At 47.8% G+C, this 21,699-nt stretch overlaps 2 protein-coding genes across 9 annotated transcripts in view; one reads left to right on the forward strand and one right to left on the reverse strand.

Annotated features, from left to right (window-relative positions):
- The window catches only part of LOC119253347 (zinc finger protein 420-like), a 316,892-nt gene that overhangs the window by 290,543 nt on the left and 4,650 nt on the right, over nucleotides 1–21,699 (reverse strand). For 7 of the 8 annotated variants that reach the window (XR_008552958.1, XR_008552959.1, XR_008552960.1 and 4 more), the window contains exons 2-4: nucleotides 9,510–9,650; nucleotides 1,822–1,984; nucleotides 1,471–1,563 (exon numbers count right to left, since the gene is read on the reverse strand). Coding sequence is in view for 4 of the 8 variants with exons in the window: in XM_054698276.1 (XP_054554251.1) it covers nucleotides 1,471–1,563; nucleotides 1,822–1,984; nucleotides 9,510–9,650 (397 nt within the window). In the remaining 4 variants the exon portion in view is untranslated. Of the gene's footprint in view, nucleotides 1–1,470; nucleotides 1,564–1,821; nucleotides 1,985–9,509; nucleotides 9,651–21,699 lie in introns of those variants that run through there. The other variant, XR_008552961.1, reaches the window with a different exon arrangement.
- LOC119251621 (zinc finger protein 420-like) overlaps nucleotides 1–21,699 on the forward strand; it is a 365,165-nt gene that overhangs the window by 212,311 nt on the left and 131,155 nt on the right. The gene's annotated exons all lie outside the window — the stretch shown is intronic.

Raw genomic sequence — 21,699 nt, forward strand, 5'->3', positions numbered from 1 at the left:
GTCCCACATTCCCTGCTGAGCGATAGGAAAAAAGTTCTGCATCCAGCCTGTGGCTATCAGAGTTAAAGGCTTTTCCCACATGCTTTTGAGAGCAACACCCTGGTATTCTCACCACACTGCTTGGAAACTGCGTTTCTACTTTGTTCACAGTAACTCCAGTTTCTATGTCGTGAGTGACTCTCAGCTACATCACACTGTCGTTGATTCCTTTACTTTCCTCCCAACAATGCCCACGACAAGGTGGAATTGCACAGGTCACACTGCTCCCCAAGGTATGAGCCCCCAACCTCAAACTCTTGGTGCCATGGCTTTAGAAACCACCACCTCAGGTTCCCCTTCCCATGTCACACAACATTCCTTCCAATGATGAACAATTTCTGGGTCCTCCTCAGCCTCACCATTTACTATGTGGGCGGTCACAAGGCTTGCCCCTGAAACACTACTCATGTTCTAAATAACTCTCCAGTCAACGCCCCTCTATCCCTTTTGAGTTAGTCACCTGCAAAGTGACATCTCCAATAGCAATACACAGCCTCTAGCCCAGACTGCAGAGGGAACTATAGATATGACATGTCAGTGCAAGCCATTCACCTCACCTGAGCTCTGAAAGAGAAGAATTAATCTCTGTAATGATGCGTATGGAGTACACACGCAAAAACAACATCCTCCACTTTGTTTCACTCATGCTGGTCAAACATCCTCTGTGGCTTTACCTCTCTATCAATAAATGTATTTAATATATTCTTTCCTCACAGAGTGTATAAGTTCAGAAAGCAAAGATCATTTCTATGAGTACTGCTGCTCTCCCCTCTCATAGAAAATTTCCCACTGGGTAAACTTCCCACGAACACACAGAGATAAAAAAATTCCTGAACAGGTACCTAAAGAAAACAGTCTGTGAGAATACACTGAGAGAATACAAAAACGTGATTAATACAGAATAATCCCCACAGTATCAGGGACTACAGACTGGTTAAGAACATAGACAACCACCATTAAAAGAGCAGGAGGAAATACACGAGAGAGCAATATTTGGGAACTGAATAAAGAATCAGTTTGAGGGCCTCCCCGGTGGCGCAGCGGTTGTGCGCTGGGTTGCGATCTGCCCGCAGCCTCTGCAGCGCCGGTTCAATCCCTGGCTGCTCCCTAGCCACCGGTGCAGGGTCCCGCATGACATGCAGACCTCTCCTGCCAACCCATACTCCCCTCAGCAGTGCACTTCGGTCCTTCTGCCTGCTCTGCTCCCCACTGTGGCTCTGGTGAGTTCTCTTGCCCTCCCGCGCTTCTGACTGACTGTACCCCATGCTTGTATAAATAAATTAATTAAAAAAAAATAAAAAAGAATCAGTTTGATATATGCAGACACACTGTCCAAGGTTGCACAATGGGAAAGCACCTCAGTGTGGCCAATATCACTGGCCACACTCCCAGCCTCCTCCCAGCCTCCCGGTCTGGCAAGCACTGACTGACCTGAGAGGTCCTGGTTTGGGGGATAGTCCACAGTCCACGGCTGTACTCCCTGCTCCGACCTCATCCTCTCCTCAGGATCGTTAACGCAATGCCCTGTGACGAGAAATAGTGTTCGCCTTCGATCAAGTTCAACTTCAGTCTTTGAAAACTAACAAATGCAGTGTGAAGAGCTGTGCAATAGAGGCCAATCTGAATCTTTCCTAAAAAAAAACAAAAAACAAAAACCGAAACACCCACAATGTACACTGCCTGCATGTTCAACCTCACCAGCACTCAGTTTCATAAGCAAGTGCACACTTATCGGTGCAGAAGACAGCAGTGCACTAGAGAGTTACACTGGCGCTTCCTCACCTAGGGACACCAGGTGACTGCGGGTCTCCAGCATCACATCCCAGTACAGGGTCCTCTGAGCTTCACTCAGGCACTGCCACTCCTCCCAGGTGAAGTTCACAACCACGTCTTCAAATGACACAGTCCCTTCTGAGGGAACATTTCTCAGCTCCGGGCCGGCAGCCTGGATCAGACAGAGCAAGTGCAAACATCTTATTTTGTGGGTCTTTGGTACTGTAGAGAATGTATAGAATTCGCAGTTGAAAGAGCCTCGCCTCTACATTCACCCATTCAGTCCTTAAAGCAGAACTATAGCTTACCTTATAAATTTGAAAGTGTGTATGATTCTAAGAATAAAAGGATGAATAAAATTTGCTCCTTGAGGAGCTGATAACCTGGTAGGCAGGTGTAACAGACACATACCTGGAAGCATGTGCAAAAGGAGCTTCATAACAAATGAAAAGCATGTACAAGTTTGTGCCAATATTTTACTCCTGTGACCTCAAACCCTGGGATCTCCAACTCACAGTAAACAAAAACTGAACCCGAAACCAGAATGTTCAAACAATGAAGGGGGAAAAAAGCACAGGTAAGAGATGTTCAACTACAAGCAACTATAAACTAGAGATGGGGTTTCTCAAACAGGGGGTTTTGGAGGGTGGAGGGAGGAGGGATTAGGGTTAAAATAAGGGGGGTAGGAATTGTCGGTGACTATAACCAAGATGAAAATGCATACAGTGTGCAAAATAAAAAATGATCCAAATTATATATAAAATAAAATTTTAAGAAAAGATGTTCAGCTGACAGAGTCAGAGAAGACACAACAGGTCATCACTTCTCAAACGGAAGGACAAAGGGGAGGAGAACTCGGTAATAACTTGGTGGCTGAGGTACGAGGAATGTTTTCCTAATATGCTGTCCACATGACGGGGTGGAAAACACTGGAATTCCACACGCAACTAGACGTGTGTGTGATGGATCAGGAACTCTAAGCTGAGAACAGAAATGTGGGAATCAGGGCCTCCCTGGTGGCACAAGGGTTTAAGTCTCAGCACTATGAAGCTGTCGGCAGCCATTGCAACAAGAATTCGAGTCCCAACAAGGGATTTACCCAGAAGGCGCAGCAGATCTCTCCTGTCTCTCTGCTGCTCCCCTCAGCAGTGTATTTCTGTCAGTCTGCCTGTTCTACTCCTGACTCTGACTCTGATGAATCCTCTCACCCCCTGCACATGTGGCCTACACCTGAGCACTATGTGCAAAAATAAAATAAATAAATCTAAAAGAAAAAATAAAAGAATTTGGGAATTCTCAGGATATTATTAATAGTTTTCATCACCGTAGGGGGGAACACGGTGACCAGAACAAAAGGTATTGAAAGAAGAGGAAAAACAACTAGAAGAGACTAATATTTCTGTTGGACAAAGAAAAAGAATAGATCATAGCAATGAAAGACTTTTGGAAAACATGACACTAGGTATAAGAAAACAAACCTCTTAGGAAATGTGTAAATTGATTCCATCATTTCATTTCCTGTGTAGAAAATCTTGCGTACCTCCACACACATATTCATTAGGACCCCATAAAAATAAATTTCTATTTGTAATAACTAAAAAAGGATTCAGAGGATTTTTCCTCAACACAAAACAAGTCCTTGACACAGCCCAAGGAGACATCAACATTCCCAGTGAGAGAAGGACTAACAAAGATGCTCAGTGTCCCCTTATTCACAATGGGTTCGGGTGATGCTACACAACAACAGCAACAACAGAAAGACAACATGCGTAAAAATGGTCATAGCAAGTAATAATTAATTCTTTTTTTTTTTTTTTTGGTGGGACCCTCGCCGGTATCCGGGCATCGAACTGGCGCCGAAGAGGCTCTGTGCAGTCTTGCAAACCAGCGCTCAACCACTGCACCACCAGGGGAGGCCCTATAATTCATTCTTGGAAAACTAATGAAAGCCACAGTAAAGCAACTCTGGAAAGGAAAACCCAGTGAGCAGACTGTGAGTATAACACACACCCGTGTTCACACACACAGGAGCTCCTGTACGCTGCCAGGGAAATGACAACAGTAAGCAATGCATGTAGCAGAACCAAGGGCAGAGACTCCCTGGGATAAATAAATCCGGAGGGTTAAACAATGAAGTAAACAAATGCAAAGACACAACAGCATCCAGGACACGATGAGCCTGCTGCACTGACAGCAACTCTCGCAAGGTAACCCGGCACATCCCATTTCTAGGAAAACAAAAATGCATTCTTCTTTATAGGCTCATTGATGAAAACGCTAATACGAGAAATGAAACAACAGCAGAGAGAAGGTGGATGGCTCATGTCTGTGCACAGAAACTCACGGGACCTCCCAGCAGGAGTGGGCTCAGGATGCCATAAAAGCACCGTAAGATGAAATGGGACAATACAATCCCCTCGCGCTTTCGACCCTATTCAAAATGGAAATGCGCAGCCATGAGGAACGGACTGGAACACACAGCTCTGCAAATCACACACCCAAGCGGGTCCTAACACATGAACGTGCTCAATACGACCAGTCACGAAGGAAAAATGAACGAGAAGTACAAGAGATGAGATTTTACATCCGCTGGGATCGCAATGACATAAAAAGAAAGAAAATAACAAGTACTGGCAAAAATTGGGACCTGGCTCCCTTGCGCACTGCTGGGGAAACATAAATGATGCAGACAGGAGGGAAAACAGGAAGGTGATTCTTGGGAAAAGGGAACTCAGAATGACAGGAGGACCCACCCCCACCCCGGGGTGTTCATCAATAGCAGGGACAGCAGGGACGGGCAGAGACGTCTGCTCACCTACGGTCACGGCACCACCAGTCATACAGCCCAAAGCAAAATCAACCCAAGCCCCAGGTGATGGATTAATGGGTAAATAAGACTGGCAGATACACATAAGAGATTATTAATGGGTCTCGCAATGGAACTAAACAACGACACACACTACAATATGAAGGCACTCCTGTACGAGACCTATGAAATGACAAAACAGTTAACAATGCAATAAAATAAGAGATTCACCAAGAAAATAAGGTGTAACAAGACTCCATTCATACAGGTCTGAGTTGTCAAACTCTTAAGAACAGAAAGTAAATGGTGGACACAGGGGCTGAGGGACAGGGCAGTTGGGAGCGAGAGTTTCATGAGTGCAGTATTTTATTACTGGGAAATGAAAAAATCTGGAAGGTATTGATGGCTGTATAACACTGTCAGATACAAAATGCCAAAGAACACCACATGCAAAAACAGCAAAAGGAGACTTTTTATTTGACATTTAAATGAAGGGTCAGGGGCTTTCCTGGTGACTAAAGGTTAAGACACAACACAATGGAGCTGTCCACAGCCACTGCAGCATGAGTTCAATCCCCGGCCAGAGTGCTACCCACATGTGCGGCAGACCTCCCCTGACTCGCCCACTGCAACTCTCGTCAATGTATTTCAGTTAGTCTGCCGGTTCTGTTCCCCAATCTGTCTCTGGTGGTGAATCCAGCCCGCCCCCCCGCACACCTCTGGCCCATACCCCAGTTTTTGTATGCAGCAATAAGTATATCTTTTAAAAAATGAATGAATGAATAAACGAATGAATGAATAAATAGAGGGCCAGGTTTAGTAGGAAAAGGAGAGAAAGGAAGCAACAATCACGATGGGCAGAAGAGCAGCCACTGCTGCTCCCCACAGTCCGAAGGTTTATAAAATGAAACACTTGCATGGTCACAAGTGACGAGAGCTGCGAAAATTAGGTTGTAAAATATATTCTTTCTAACAATATTCTATAAATATTCTATCAAAATTAAAAAGAAAATCTACCATTAACGATAACTTCAGCAAGAATCATATGTATGACTAATGCACACACCTACTGTATTCCAGACTCAATGACAGATATGTGAAGCTCCTTATTAAAAACTACATTTACTGACCCCCCAGAGTACTTTCTCCCCCTGAACTCTGAGGTGTCAGCACACATTGGCCAGTGGGAGGCAGAAAAGGGAGCAACCTCATCACTGAGAAATTGCATCCATCAGGTTTGGCCAAAAATGAGAACTGTAATGTGAACTGAAACACACACACACACACAAACACACACACACACAAACACACACACACAGTGGTGCTGTTGTTAGCAACCATTAAGGTATCAGGTAATACTGAAGAGAAACTTGCATTGGGTGAGACGAAACTCTGGAATAGAGAAATCCCTTTCTGCTGCGGGAGACCTGGGCTAGGAAGGATCTAATTCCACACGGGAGGGCACAACACAGGACGAGGTTTGCACGTTGCATGAGTGGCAGGTGCCATCGGGACGGCTACAGGCACAGTCAGGTGGTGGCCGAGCTTGTGGCAGTAGGACTGGGCAGAGGCCCACGCTCAAGTGTAACTGGCAGAAATGGCAAAACACAGCTGACTGACTCACTCAGGAGAAGTGCACACTGAAGACGGGAGACCAGATCGGAACACAAGGATTAGCTACATTCAGGAGCACAAGATACTCAAGCACTCAGGGACACGGAAAAGAAATCATCAGAGAGACCATGACAGAAGCAAACACAAAGAAATTTCATCTTCCAAAACACTGAAGACGGAGGAAAACTCACCAACACATACACGAAGTCAACATTGCCCTGATTCCCCCCCCCAAAAAAAAAGACAGCATAAAAGGGAAAAATAGACAAACAGCACCAAAGAACAGAGAAGGGAAAATCCTCAACAAATTCCACCCGACTTAATACAGCAACATGGGGCCTCCTGGGTGAATCAAGGGGTCAAGACAAAGCACTATGAAGCTATCCGCAGCTCCTGCAGCATGAGTTCCATCCCTAGTCAGGGGACTCACCCACACGGCACACCTGACCTCTCCTGTCTCCCTGCTGCTCCCCTTAGTAGTGTATTTCACCAGATCTGCCTGTTCTGCTCCCCACTCTGTCTCTGGTCAATCCTCTCACCCACCACATGTCTGGCCTGTACCCCAGCTCTTATATGGATAAATAAATCAATCTGTAAAATTCTAAATCGATTAAATATTGGGTGAAGTAGTTGACAGAAAATATAGGAACACACTAAGGACAGTTGCCACAAAGTGCACTAGGGAACACAACCCCAACACCAAGGGAAAAAAATGCAAAAATGAACAAGCGGGACACCACCAAACCTAAAAGCTTTCATACCTCAAAAGAAACCAACCCAAAAATTGAAATGCAGTCTACAGAACAGAAAAAAAGAATCTGCATGCCACACACGTGACAAAGGGTTCATTCCAAAATTTGTAACATCCCCAAACAATGCAAGAAACCACCTGATGACTCAATTGAAACTGGACAAAGGGGGGCCTCCCTGGTGACACAAGGGGTTGGGACGCAGCTTATGAAGCTTTCCGTAGCCTCTGCAGCTAGTTCGATCCCTGGCCGGCACGGAGCAACCCACATGGCGCTGCAGTCCACTCCTGACTTGTCCGCTGCTCCCCTCTGCAGTGTGTTTCAGTCAGTCTGCCTGTTCTGTTCCCCACTTTCTCTGGTGAATCATCTCACCCCCTGTACCTCTCGCCTGCACCCCAGTTCTGACATGCATAAATAAATAAATCTTAATAAAAAAATGGACAAAGGAACTACATAAACTCTTCTAGAAAGGGAATTCTGAATTTCTACAGACAATAAGAATGTTCACCTTAACGTATTATAAGAGAAATGTAAATCGAACACACACTTAGATGCCACCTCACCCCTTGAGAAGGCCCAAATAAAAACGAATGCATTTATACAAAACGGGGGATGGGGGGTGAAAATTTTATCGGGACTATAACGAAGATGAAAATGATTCCTCTCTGCAAAAATGAAAATGATGTGAAAATACGTAAAATAGTATTTAAAAAAGTGAAAGACTGAAAAAAAAAAAAAAACATGGAATGAAGAACGCTGGAGAGGGCGCAGAGAAAAGGGAGCTCTCACCCGCGGCTGGTGGCCATGACAGTCGGAAAAGACCCAGTGGATGCAGAGGTTTCTTAAGGAAATAAAAACGGAAATTCCATGTCATCTGCAATACTTCCACACATTATCCTCACGGGAAAACTCAAAACAAAAAGATTTTTCCCACCCGGGAGCAGAGCAGCTCTGTTCCCAACTGCCCAGTCATGGCCCAACCTACATCCCTTTGGCTGAGGTGGGGCAAGAAGGGCGGAGCACACGCAGGGGAGCACGCAGGGCTATGAGGAAGGAGCAAAGGGTCACGCTGAGGAGAAAATGGGTGGACAAAGAGGTGATAGTCTGTTTTTTTTTAAAAAAAGATTTATTTATTCATGCATACAGGAGCTGGGGTACAGGCCAGAGGTGTGGGGAGGGGGGTGAGAAGATTCAGCAAACAGAGCAGGGAACAAAACAGGCGGATTGACCGAAATACACTGCTGAGGGACGAAGCAGGCCACTCAGGTCTGCTGCGCCATGTGGGTAGCTCCCTGGCTGGCCGGGGGATGGAACTTATGCTGCAGAGACTGCAGACAGCCCCATCGGTTGCATCTCAATACCTTGCGCCACCAGGGAGGCCCCGGGAGGTGCTATTCTTCAATGAAATAAACCAAAAACTAGACACACATATCAGATGGCTTCGTCATCTGTGGAAAATAAATACCCAAAAAACATTTACAGCCAAAATACTTGAATAAAACTTGAACAGGGTCATGTGAAGGTAAAGATGACCACCAGAGGGAACAGGGGAAAGGATGGAGAAGGTAGGGAGGGAGGCAGACGGGGGATTGGCCACGGTGGTTAGGTAGAGGGGAAAACATGGGGTAGGGCAAAACCCATTAGGAGTCTAGGAAAAAACTGGCCACTCTTTCAGCAGAAGGCTTTAGTGCTCCACATGTCAATGACAGATTGAGGAGGGAAAATAAGTAAAAAATATAGAAAAAAGTATAAGAAGCTTTAAAACAATTATAAAAAACGGAATTTCCCCAAGGTCACACACGGTGTTCTCAAACATGGCAGGAACTTTGGGGAAGGCAAAGGCTGGAGAGTGTCACTGGACTGGGGAACAACTTAGGGTGCTGGGAAGCGTCACTAGAAATGCATGCAGACCACACCAAGGAGAAATGCGCAGGAGCAGTGCAAACAACCGTCAGGAAAAAGGACTCTGAAGAGCCTGCTGGGCACCTGGGGTTTGCAGACCCCCTGAGAGAAGAGCAGGGGCAGGGATATAAGGACGCCCCACTGGACGCAACGTCAGACGTGCCAAGACTGACGCCTGCATGGAAGTCTCCGAGAGCGGCCTGGGACACAGGATAGGATTTCAGCAACTGCACAGAAGCCTTAAAAATTCAGTTGTCCTTTTCAAATGACTCGTGACTCCTTCACCCCCATCTGCACTCGGGTCCTCAGGCCCCTCCTCCTCGTCCTCCCTCACCCTGCACCTGAGCAGCGCAGAGCTGGGAAGTGTTTCTGTCCAGCGGGGTGAAGAGCCACAGGCCACACCTTCAGCGTCATCAACGGGGACACGGGTACAGACTCTGCGCTGCGGGAGACCAAGGGCAGAGCCCCATCTCCATGCACGCTGGACATGGGAAGGGCCTGGACCTAGGCCACACCTTTCCCTGGTGAGGAATGTGTCCCTGCAGAAAACTATGTTTCTAATGTGCATGTCCGTGATGAACTCGCATAGTCAATGCACCGCGAGCTGAAGCCAACACGCCACTCACCAGAGATTCGTCCATGGTCGCTGCTCTCACAGACGCGCGAGGGCTCGGGAGCGGCGCTGGGGGGCGCTGGGGTCCAGCACAGAGGACGGAGGCGGCTGCCGGGGTCCAGGAGTCTCCTGGCCAGAGCCCGCCACACGCTGCCTGGAGACACCAGAGAGTCACCGCGTGTGGCAGCGGGTGGCACTTCTAGCAGGGCAGGAAGGGCCCCGAGTCCACGCGCGGCAGTGCCTGGGCGGACGGTTCACCACAACTTAGTAAAAGGTGACACTGCCCACTGCCTGCGCCACGGTCACGCAGGAGCAACCGTCTCAGAGCTGAGGAGTCCCTGCAGTGTGTGGACTCGACTTCCAGCGAGACGACGCCCCGAACGCACTGTTCTGCCAGGACACCCTGGCCGTGGCTCCGCGCCCTTCCCGCCCTCTGCTCCGTGGACACCCGACAGCGCCGAGTCCCCTGGGTGCGCACGTGCAGGCGGGAGGCGGGAATGCAGCGGCCAGCAGGACGCCGCCTGGGGGGGAACGAGCAGCACGCCCGGAAATTCAGTCCACAAGCCTCTAACGCCCCACGAACTCCTCCCGCCCCGCCCTGCAAACCCAATTTCTCTCTGACCTCCCCGCCCCCACACAGGCCGCCTCCCACTGCCAACCTAGGCGACTTCACCCGCCCACCTTCGGGCCCTGAATCTCGCCGGGGCGCAATACCCGCCCCCCCCCCCAAACACAGCCTGGCTCTCCCTCACTGCCCGACTTTTGGGAGGACCCAAAGAGTCAGTGCGCATGCGCGCAGGCGGAACCGCTCAACCCCCAGGCCCTAGCCACGGTGACCCCCGTGGCCCGCCCCGGGAAGACCCAGGCAGCGTCTGGGGACAACCCGGAAAGGCCGGGACCTTCTCCCCAACGGACTCCGCCCCGGCACCCCGCGCGTTCTGCGGGGATGCGGCTCCAAAGCGCCCGACTCCACGGGGCCGGGGGCACGCTTGCCCGCGACCTCCGCTACCCCGAGTCCGGCCTCCTGGGACACAGCCCGCGCTCACCTCGGGGCCCCTCAGCGCTCTGGAGAGGCGGGAACTTCCGGACGGGCGGGGACGGGGCCTCGCCTGTGCAGATCGCGGAAGCCCCACCCAGACACCAAGGCGAGATCCATGGGGGCTCGAGACTACATTTCCCACAATCCCTTGCGCGGCCCTTCAGGCCGTAGTTGGGGTGGGGTTGTGGCCTGGAAGTGGGAGGAGTGGAGGTTGAGGAGAAAGGGCGGGAGGGCGAGGCCCGTGAAAAGTGCGGGGCGCAAAATGGGTTCAGGGCTCTGAGGGAAGAGAGCTCAACAGGGCCGCCCAGGGGCTGAAGGGGTTAAGCACCATGCTGACTCAGAAGCTATCTGCCCCTCCACAGCAGGGAGCGACCCACGGGGGGGGGGGGGGGGGGGGGGGGGGGCTGACCTCTCCTGTCCTGCCTGCTGCTCCCCTCAGCAGTGTATTCCTCTCTGTCTGCCTGTTCTGCGCCCCACTCTGTCTCTTGTGAATCCTCCCTATCTCTCTCTCTCTCTCACACACACACACACCCCCTTTTGGCCTGCACCCCAGCTCTTGTATGAATTTAAAAAATACACATAAGAAATTCACAAATAGTCTAAATAAGACATTCAGATACCAAGACACATTTCATCAAAATCAAGATTCAGGTATTTAAGAAGCATCTTGACCTTTTGATATTTGGATCAGAGTCGGTGTTCAACATAAAGATGCTGTGCTTAGCTAATGTGAATGCACAAGAATTCCACGCTGTTATGAAAAGCTCACCTGCTCTTTCATCACATGCTTGTGATGATTTCTTTTGGCAACAACGTCCAGTAATATTCATAGCTCCATAACTACCATGAAGAAACATGAGGATATTAATAAACTGTTACTGTATTCCCTGAAGGAGAAAATGATGAAATGAGTTGAACTTCAGCATGTTTCTCTGCCTAACTTTTATGCCCACAATGAAGTCCACGGCTCCTCTGGGTGACTGAAATCAATCTTTTCAGTCAGCCACAAACAGCATATCCATTTAGATTTTCTTCATCCATGATACATGACACCATCGTAAATGTACCAAAGCAATTAAGATGTAAAGAAACTCATCAATTGGAGGAGGGTCCCTTAGATGTTTGACTCACGAAAGTCAAATACATGACTCCACGTACATACCAGGAGAAAGCCACAGAGTGAAGTGATTTAGGGCTGAGTTATATTCATCAGGTCTCTTCACAATATCTCAAGTATGGTTGATAAAAAAGGACATAGAAAATAACTATACAGCTCCCCACAACATCGTCTTGAACTCTTATTTATTTTTTTTAAAGATTGATTTCATTCATTTATGCATACAAGAGCAGAGGGGTAGGCCAGAAGTGTAGGGGGTGAGAGGATTTGCCAGAGTCACAGTGGGGAGTAGAACACGCAGGATGACTAAAATACACTGCTGAGGGGAGCAGCAGACCAGACAGGAGACGTCTGCCACACCATGTGGCTAGCTCCCTGGCTGGATGGGGATCGAACTCGAGCTGCAGAGGCCACAGATAGCTTCACAGTGCTGTACTTTTAACCCCTTGCACCACCAGGAAGGCCCACATTTTCCTTTCTCACAGAATATCACTTCAACAAAGCAAAGGCCACTTCCGTGATTACTGCTCTTACCATCAACCATAGAAAATCTACCACTGTCAAAAACTTTCCATGAACATACTGAGTGAATAAACAAATGCCTGAAGAAGTACCTTAAAGAAAACAGTCGGTGAGAATAAACTAATAGAGAGAACACAGAAAATGTGACTACCGCAGAGTAACTCCCTGCAGTATCAGGGACTGCATACTGGTTAAATCCAACATTAACAAACATGAAAAAAAGAGCAGGAGAACATCTAGGAGAGAGCTGTGTGTGGAAACTGAATAAAGAATCACTTCAATAAATGCAGATAAACTGTCCAAGGTTTGGACACTGGAAAAGTAGCACAGTGTGGCCAACGGGGGTAAGAAGGGAAACCAGGCGGGGAGCAAGACCCCATCCTGGGACAGAGAACCAGGCACAGGATCCTGGGTGTGGGTCACGCCCTAGCAGCGGGCACTGCAAAGGGTGACAGCCAGTGTTTTGGACCTGACAGCCCTAGAACTGAGACCTAAAGCGCAGCATTTGCGGGTGGGATCCATACAGCTCTGGCACAACGCCGGGTGAACGCGCGGCAGACACAGCACCTGGCTTGAATGACAGCTCCTGTGTTGAGGTGCCCCCTCCCACCTTTTTCTCAGCGAACCACTGGGGAAAAGCACAGGTCAGCAAGTGCAGGTCTCTGGCGCTACCCAGTCACCAGAGTAAAGCCAGGGACGAGCTGATTCCCTGCTGGAACTCTGAGTAAACTCTGAGTGAACTCTGAGTAAACCCAGAGGGCAGGAACCGCAAGCGGCAGAGCCCAGCAACACGACATCAGGGCCTGGTGGTGTTTTGGCTCGCAGTGCTGAACTTGGTCTGGTGAACAGATGTCAGCAGGTTGACTCTGTGTTGAGGACTCTCTGCTGCACCTCCCCCTGCAGTGACCTTCAGGGCTAATGGCTGTTGCCATGGTCCCTGAGGTCCGGCGTGGGCAAGGTACCATGCGCGCAGGGGGAGAACAGCAAACTCCCTAAGATGCAGAGAAGCCAAATGCCTGCCAAGAGATAACGACCACCAGAAGACGCCACAAAGATGATTAAAAGAAATGCTGGAACCTTATCTCGCTTTCTCAAGGCCCACAAACTTTATTCTGCTACTGTTATAGGACAGGGAGAGGGGCAGCCCAAACCCCGCAAACCTGCCTATTCTAAATGGGTTCTGCCATCCGCCGCATCAACACAAAACATATGACACTTTAATGGGAAGGATCTTTAATAAAAACTAGGAAACAATACAGGTGAGACGAAGAGTCTAGTTTCTAAATGAAGCACCCAAAGTTACCCATCCCCTCGTGGGTAAAACTCCATCCATATGGGGTCGGCCCAGAGCAAGGCCCCAAAGCCTGCCACAAGTCTAAAACATCTTCCAGTGGGGACCCACAGAAAAGGGTCACAAACAACCAGACAAGCCCGGAAAGAAAAGAGCAAAATCAACATCAAGATAAAAGCTGCCATTGTCACCTCCCCACGGGTCTCACCCACATCTGTGTCACCTAGTCCACGACCAAAAGACAAGCGCAGTTTCTTCACGTGTCTCTAGGCTCCATGTGCCTCCTCCAGGTCTCCTTGCTCCATCCTGCTTCCTTCCTTAGTCTCTTCTTCAGCTTCTCCTCTTTCTGCTCAGCTCCACCCTCCCTTGGGTGGGGCAGGGAACCTCCCCCTTTCCTGGGGACCACCCTGTTGCACTACAACTGTCTTTCTAAAATCTTTCCTTTTTCTGGTCATTGATTGCTAATTAAAAAACATACGTAATTTAATAATTAGGCTAATGCAAATGAAACATTACTAAACACTGTGTTATAATAGAATTGTTGGTTTAATAATCTTTCTGTTATGTGCTTGACTTTAGTACCTTTGATATTAACTGCATTATAATATAAATTTACCCATGACAATTAATTATGAGTAAACATGAGTAGGTAGTAGTAATAGTAGTTAGTACAACAAGAATATAATTATACAGAACAAAAGAAAGAGTTAATAGCCTGTCTACTTAGGAATGTGGCTAGGTCCAGATGTATTTTGGATATAAATCACTGCCCTGTCAATGATAAGCTAAACCTATGAGCAAACTGATTTCTTTGATGGTCACCGATCCTATGCCTTTAGAAAAAACATATATATACTGGCCACTAACTTAATTAAAAACACACTCAGATTCACATTCTCTTGAAGTGTGTCTGTCTGTCATTTCTTTCGCCTACGCCCTGACCACCCTTTGCGCTTCTCTCAACCCTGAGAAGGCCTCATCGTTCACTGGTGTGCTGGTCTGCGGCAACTCTCCAGGCCAACTCTATGGAACTTAAGCATCTGTGCACTTCTGCTATCTGCTGGGGGTGTGGGGGAGATAATCCTAAATCCAATTCCCAAAGATACCAAGGGATGACTATAAAGTTTCCGGGGGTTCAAAAGTCATACATGGATTTTCCACCGCCCGGGATCAGCGCCCCAACCCCCTGTTCCTTAAGGGTCAGTCAACTGTATCAGCAAAACCAATCATGAGAGCTGAAAATACATGTGGTTCTGCTGGCAGGAAATCACAGACACTGCTGCTACAACTGTAATTTGATGCCACCATTAAATAAAATGCTACATTTCAGTTAGAATTAGGGAAAATCAAGATGCATTTTACCTCTTCCTGATTCCATACTCCTGTCTGATGGAAGGATAAAGGGCGGAGTTCAGTGAACAGGGAGTGTTCAAGGTGGGGAATCTGAGCAGGTTGGAGACCAGCTCCACCTAGATGTCCTGTCAGGGATCTCAGCAGGAGAGGATGGCCTTGGTGAAGTTTTTGGGAGGGCTGAGGGGAAGTGGAGCCAAGTAGGAGTGAGGAAGACACAGACACCTTCTCTCGTGCAAGTATCTCCTCCTGAGGGTCTCAGCAGGTCTTTCTTTATACCTTAAGGCCAGCAGTGAGAAGACATTAGCATAAGCATCAAAGCAGAACAGAGACCATCATTACATATTTCCTCATGAACATACAAAGACCCTCTTGATCTCATACTATAAAAGGACACTCCCTTAATCTGATTAAGAAAATCTACAGGGACAATGACTCCCCTAGGTACAACTCTTTTTCTAATGTAATCCATTGTCTAACACAGTACAATGTTCAGTAACAATCAATCACCCTGTCAAGCTTTCCTAATTTCCGAGTGGACATGAAAGTCCATTGTTATGCTCTATGACTAAAATCAACCCATTCCCTAGTACTCAATTCCTCCAGCCCATTATCAATTACTTCAAAGTGATCTAAAGTAACTCATTAATACTGTTCAGTTCTACAGAAATCTAACCTTCAACTAGAAATACCAAACCTCCACACAACCTGCACACTGTTAACTTTTCGCATACACCAGGAGATGTACTGTTGCCGCAAACAGGTACCCCCAGGTTAGGCACAGTGGGTTCAGGGCAGCTTGTTCTCCATAGTTCTCAGGGCCAAAACATTTCTTTCCTAACTATATCTTTAACAATTTTTACTTCTTTTCTGACAGTTCATGCGTAACAACAATAAGCCAATTGTCACCTGGGTCCCAATTAGGTTTACACAGGCCAATGAATAACTAACTTACTTCAGCATTAACCGGGAACAAAGAGGAGAGCTTTAGAAGGCTTTGCCATGGAGACTCCCTAGTTCAGATCTTCTTTGGGAGGTGCAAGGACTCCCCTCTTCTGGGAAGTACAACTTTCCCTCTTCAGGGGAGCACAGGGACCCCGCTTCTCGGAGTCTCTCCTAATGCCCGGAAGAAGATGTCAAGAGACAGCATGGGAGGCGCTGCCTCCCGCAGAGCAGGCTGGGAAGGGTGAGACCCAGCGATAGAATAAAGAGGGCTGCCTTCACTTGCTCATGCAAAGAGGATACCAATGTACAGAAATGTCCGGAAAAAAAGGTCCAGAAGCCCATGTCCGAGGCCTCAGTTCCAATGAACGAAAGCAAGAAGTCATTGTAAACAGGTGGGGGACACACTTGGAGGTCACAGGCCAGCTGGTGAGACAGAAGACCCAGGAGAGGTCTGAGGACAGAGCAGGGCGGCTCAGGACAGCTGAGACCAAAGACTGACACAGCTGAGGCAGGTCCACTCCTGCTGGGCTCTTCCCAGGGATGCTCTTCATAAATGCTCCGGTGCAGTGGCACGCGATGAAATATTACTCAGAGATCAAGAAAGACAAACTCTCGCCATCTGCGGTAACAAGGATGGAGCTGGAAGGGTACACTAGCCGATGGAGTCAGAAGGAAGAATATAAATACCGGATGGTCTCACTGATATGTGGAATATAGAGAAAGCAAAAAAACAAAACAATCAAGAAAAAGACAAAACTAGCGAACTGACCACAGAGCTGAGGTGCACAGCAAAGGAAGGAGAGTGAGGGGGGCGAGACAGGAGAGGAAAACACAGTGATGGTCCACGGATGATGTGGCGGTGGGAGAGCTATGGGGACTACTGAAAGAAAAAAGAAACGCTCTGGTGCCAAGTGACGCCTGGAGGCAGGGCATCTGAGAGCTGAGAGGAGACAAGAGGCTGCCCACACAGAAGAGCCTTCATGACTGATGCCTGAGGGGAAAGTGTGTGCAGGGGCCTGGGTTAGGGGACTGACAGAAAGGATGATGTGGCAGGCAACGAATATTTGAAGACTTCAGTTTGGGAAAATCACAACAGGAAAGCACCATAAAGGGAGGATGTGATCCCAGGTCCACCGGGGGGTGTGGCACTCCATGTATGGTTGGTGTTAAAATTCTAACAAACGCCAACAGCTTGATAGCTGTGATCAGCTCTAGAAGGGAATCAGCCAGACTTTTGAAAGTTCCCGGAAGAATTCCTCCCTCATTCCTTCTCATGTGCCATCCCCCTCATACAAGCTGTTCTCAGAACACAGATAAAGGCCCGTCAGCCAGAGAGGAACCATATCCCAGACATCTCATGTAATGCTTACTTATCGCCAGAACCTTCCATGTCTTAGATGTGCCTTTCATCTGTCTCCCCCTGATCCATTTACCCTTGGCATGGACTCCAGGTTAGCTCCTTCCCTCTAGCGCCCATGCTGCCTCCCATCACCTCCAGCGATCCTCTTTTCTCATCCCTTCCCTCCCACTTGCTTCCTCTCTAATGCATATAGTTCTAGCACTTTAGAGCCAGACTGATTCACAGCTGCTCTTCCCAGATACTCTTTGGTTCCTGAGGAAACCTAAATGTCAAGTCCAGATTCCTTGGCCCAGCACACTGAAGACTGACTGACTACTCCAGGCTCCCCTGTGAACTCCCATATTCCAGGTGAGCAGCCTCAGACCTAGAAAGACTGGGTCACAGGTCTTGTTCCCACCAATAATCTCATTAGCTACTGTTCCTGCTGGTCCTTGATGATGGGGTCCCAAGTGATTCACCAAGCCCAAGGCAGTCTCAGATAGCCCTTGTCTGATTTCCACCCCTCAGTGTGCTCTAAAAGGATATTAGAACTTGGGGGAATTCAAGACTGAGGACTGTTAATTGCCCATAGGCTTTGTGGACATAGGCCCTATCAGCTGCTGTTACTAAGGACCCCTTGGCGTTCTTGAAAATTGTCCACTATGTCCTTCTTCCAAAGCGTTGACTGCCAGTGTGCACAGGTCAGAGACAATGGGACTTACATACATAGATGTGCTAGAACATAATTCTGGAGTTGAACTCCCATCAAATTTGAGCACAAATATTGATCAAGAAATGAATTAATCTGTAATTGCTTAAGAAGCGCTCCTTACATTTTTTAGTGTTTCATTTTCAATCATGGCCGAAGGGAGAGTTTGGTTGGATCAAAAGAAGACAGAACTTGAGTAAAATCAGGAAAGAAATGTGTTTCCAGAATTAGGATAGCATTTAGAGGAATTCCAAATGTAACAGGGTGGTCCCCAGGAAAGGGGAAGGTTCCCTACCCCACCCAAGGGAGGGTGGAGTTGATCAGGGAGAGGAGAAGCTGCAGGAGAGACTGAGGAAGGAAGCAGGATGGAGCCAGAAGGAGGAGTGACATGGAGCCTAGAGACACGTGAAGAATCTGCGCTTGTCTTGCTGTCATGGACTGGGTGACACAAATGTGGGTGAGGGGACCATGGCAGCTTTTATCTTGATTTTGATTTTTCTCTTTTCCTTCTGGGCTTGTCTGGTTGTTTCTGACCCTTTTCTGTGGGTCCCCACTGGAAGGTGCTTTAGACTTGTGGCAGGCAGGCTCTGGGGCCTTGCTCTGGGCCAATCCCATTTGGATGGAGTTTTACACACGAGGGGTCGGGTAACTTTGGGGCTTGATTTAGAAACTATATTCTTTGCCTTTCCTGTACTGTTTCCTAGTTTTATTAAAGTTCCTTCCCATTAAAGTCTCATGTGTTTTGTGTTGATGCGGCAGATGGCAGAACCCTACATAGAATAGGCAGGTTTGCGGGGTTTGGGCTGCCCCTCTCCCTGTCCTATAACAATTTCATTTTTCATATTGAACCACCCAGACTTGTCACAATAGGTGCTAAAAAGGCATAGGAGAAAAGTAGCAAGAAGTAAAACTGGAAACTGGTTGTGCCTGTCTCTGTGTATAGCAGGAGAGGGTGGTGGATTCATGGGCATGGCAGGACACAGACTTCTCTTTGACTAGTAAACAAAAACCTGAATGACTTGTAGTATAATGCATGGGTTCTTATTAAGCAAGTGCCCCCAAACTATGGAAGCAACACTGATCTAGTAGAAGAAAATATCATCCTTGGTCTCCAAAACAAGAAATGCCCCTAATTTGAGAGAAACCAACATCACAAAGAAATTCCAGATTAGGGAAGGAACGACGAGTTCCTGCATTGGATATAAAACTTGGGACAGTGGAGTCTTCCATCAAGGGCTGCCTGCCAGGCCACCCCGATGGAAAAAATACATCATCACATTTGACAGCTGAGCAGTTGGTACTTTGAGCTTTGACTAAGTGCTCTCCCTTCCTCACTGCTCAGAACTGCTCTTAGGTGTACTACCGGATTATAAGATGTGAGAATGTTATGTGTGTGCTGTGATGGTCCCCCTGGCGGCAAGGATTTGTTGCAACTTGATTGTCTAAATGGGTGGGCCAAATGCTGAATGCATGAACATCAGACCAGCTCAGAAAGGCCTGAATACAAAGATCATGGGGACCCTGCTACTCGTGTCGTCTGACAAGAGTCGGGGCATGGGGCAGATTTCTGAAAAATCAGGAATCCCTTTAGCTGACTCCTGCTAGAGTCTCCTCATTTGTTTATGGCTAGTTTCTACCACTGCTAAAATAGGCATTTAAAAGTAAAACTGCAAGTACTGATCAATCACTAATTAACCAGTTTGATGGCAAATGGCAGTGCGTTATACAAATATTACATTTCTTATAAAATTAGTAGTTCTCTGCTAAAGGCAGCAATTCAACATTTGGCCTTACATGAACAAGTGACAAAACTTCTGGGAACAAAAGGCTGTAAACATCCCTGGTCAAGTCTTTTAGAACTGGAGGAAAGTCTTTTACTTTACAGTTAAAGATAACAGTTGAATGTCAGAGGTGAGCCAAGCTCCAGGTAGAAGAAAACTCTTGATAAGCCAGAAGGCACCATAGTCAACTCCTGCTGATTCATTCCTGTTTATTTGGGGCTACTTGGTATAGAAGCTGTCAGAGTACTCATTCGAGAATAAATCAACAGCAGTTTTGTGACTGGCTGAGCTAGCTATAACCATCATTGGCCATGCCTCTGATAAAATGTTGGTAACTCCTTCCAACTACAAAAAACCATCAGCAATCTTACAGAGAAAGGATTTTCCCTTAATCTTAAAGTTAAATATGGAAACTAGGCAGAAAACTCCTTGTTTACATTAGGGGAATTCCTCCCTGAAGGGAGAGCTGGGGCCTAGGGAGGAGTCAGTGCAGCTTGCCTGGCACCATCGCCCTCCAGGCCCTGGGTTCCTTCATAGCCCATCAATATTAAAACAAAATACTATAGATGACAACTTCTAGATAAACGCCTTCTGGTTTCTGCTTTAATCAATGAGTTATATGTTAGTCTCAACTTTATAGGTTAGTTCGAAAAATATCCCTCTGTCTCCCTTCCCCCAGGAACTTCCTGCCCTTTGTTTCCCCAGCCCTTAGTTCATCCTTCACTCAGTAAATGTGACCATGTGAGTGCAGCCCCAGAAGCCTTTTGCTAGTAATAAAATGACTGGTCGTTTCAGAGAAATGACTATTCTGAGAAACTTTTGCTGCGCTAATGAGCCTCCTTTTAATCAAAAAACAATAAATATCCCAGCTGTAAGACTTAGCCACTATTCCTCCATCTTGTATATCACCGCCATCTCAGTATTTCAAGTTTTGCTTACTCAAGACTAAATAGCCTGCATTCAAAGAGGGTTTATGACCCCCACCCCACTCTGGTCTTATCTCAGATGGCCAGCCACAGTGGAGTCGAGTAATGGGTCTAAGTGGCCATAAAATAGAACCGAGCAATGCAGGCCACTAATAGGGTCAAACTAGCCATAAAATAACTGTGTACCCACCGTTGTTAACAAATGCACCTGTGTAATCAATGAATGAGGCACCTATGTAACTAATGAATGATTGCCAACATGATTTAATTTTTAGAAATCTACCTGTGTCCCTATATAAGACCCCTGTTCCCTTTTTCAGGGCTCCCGACCTCCACTGTTATATCGGTGCGAGTCGTGGGCCTGGACTCAAGCCCGTAATAAACTCCTTTATGCTCTTGCAGCGGCTGTCTGTGTGCCCTTGGGGGCTGCGCTGGTCGACGCTGGGCACAACATTTTGGGGGCTCGTCCGGGATCGACGAGGGCAGACCCCAACTACCTAGCAACCGAAAGGAGTCTCAAAGCGCGCAGGCGGGTGTCAACACTCGCCCAGGTGAGGTGTTAGTCTGCAGACCTGTAGTACTGAGTACCTGTATGTGTATTGTTTGTGGAGCTGTAATTGTTTGCAAACCTGTGATTTTGGTCACCAGAGGGCTTAAGCAGACGCGCTGGCAGGCCCCTGGCGTGGACCGCGGGCGACGTCACCCGACCACCTGGTAGAAAACCCTCAGCCTATGTGGGGGAGCAGATTCCCCTTTGCGGGGCCTTTTGAAAAGTTGATTTTTGGTCTGTTTTTTGGGTCAGTTGTTACTGTGATTCTAGTATTTGTCATCATGGGTCAATCGCCATCTACCCCATTATCTGTGGTTTTACAGCATTTTAAAGATGTCAGGTCCAGGGCCTCCCCGGTGGCGCAGCGGTTGAGCGCTGGGTTACGAAGCTGCCCGCGGCCTCTGCGGCGCCGGTTCGATCCCCGGCTGCTCCCCGGCCACCTGAGGAGGGTTCCACATGGCGCGCAGACCTCTCCTGCCGCCCGCTGCTCCCCTCAGCAGTGTACTTCGGTCCTTCTGCCTGCTCTGCTCCCCGCTCTGGCTCTGGTGAATTCTCTCACCCTCCCGCGCTTCTGACTGTACCTAGTGCATGTGTAAATAGAACAAACAAACAAAACAAATAAATAAAGAAATAA

This window comes from Talpa occidentalis, unplaced genomic scaffold, assembly GCF_014898055.3.
Source record: "Talpa occidentalis isolate TD23 unplaced genomic scaffold, MPIMG_talOcc4v2.1 talOcc4.2, whole genome shotgun sequence".
Classification (NCBI taxonomy): domain Eukaryota; kingdom Metazoa; phylum Chordata; class Mammalia; order Eulipotyphla; family Talpidae; genus Talpa; species Talpa occidentalis.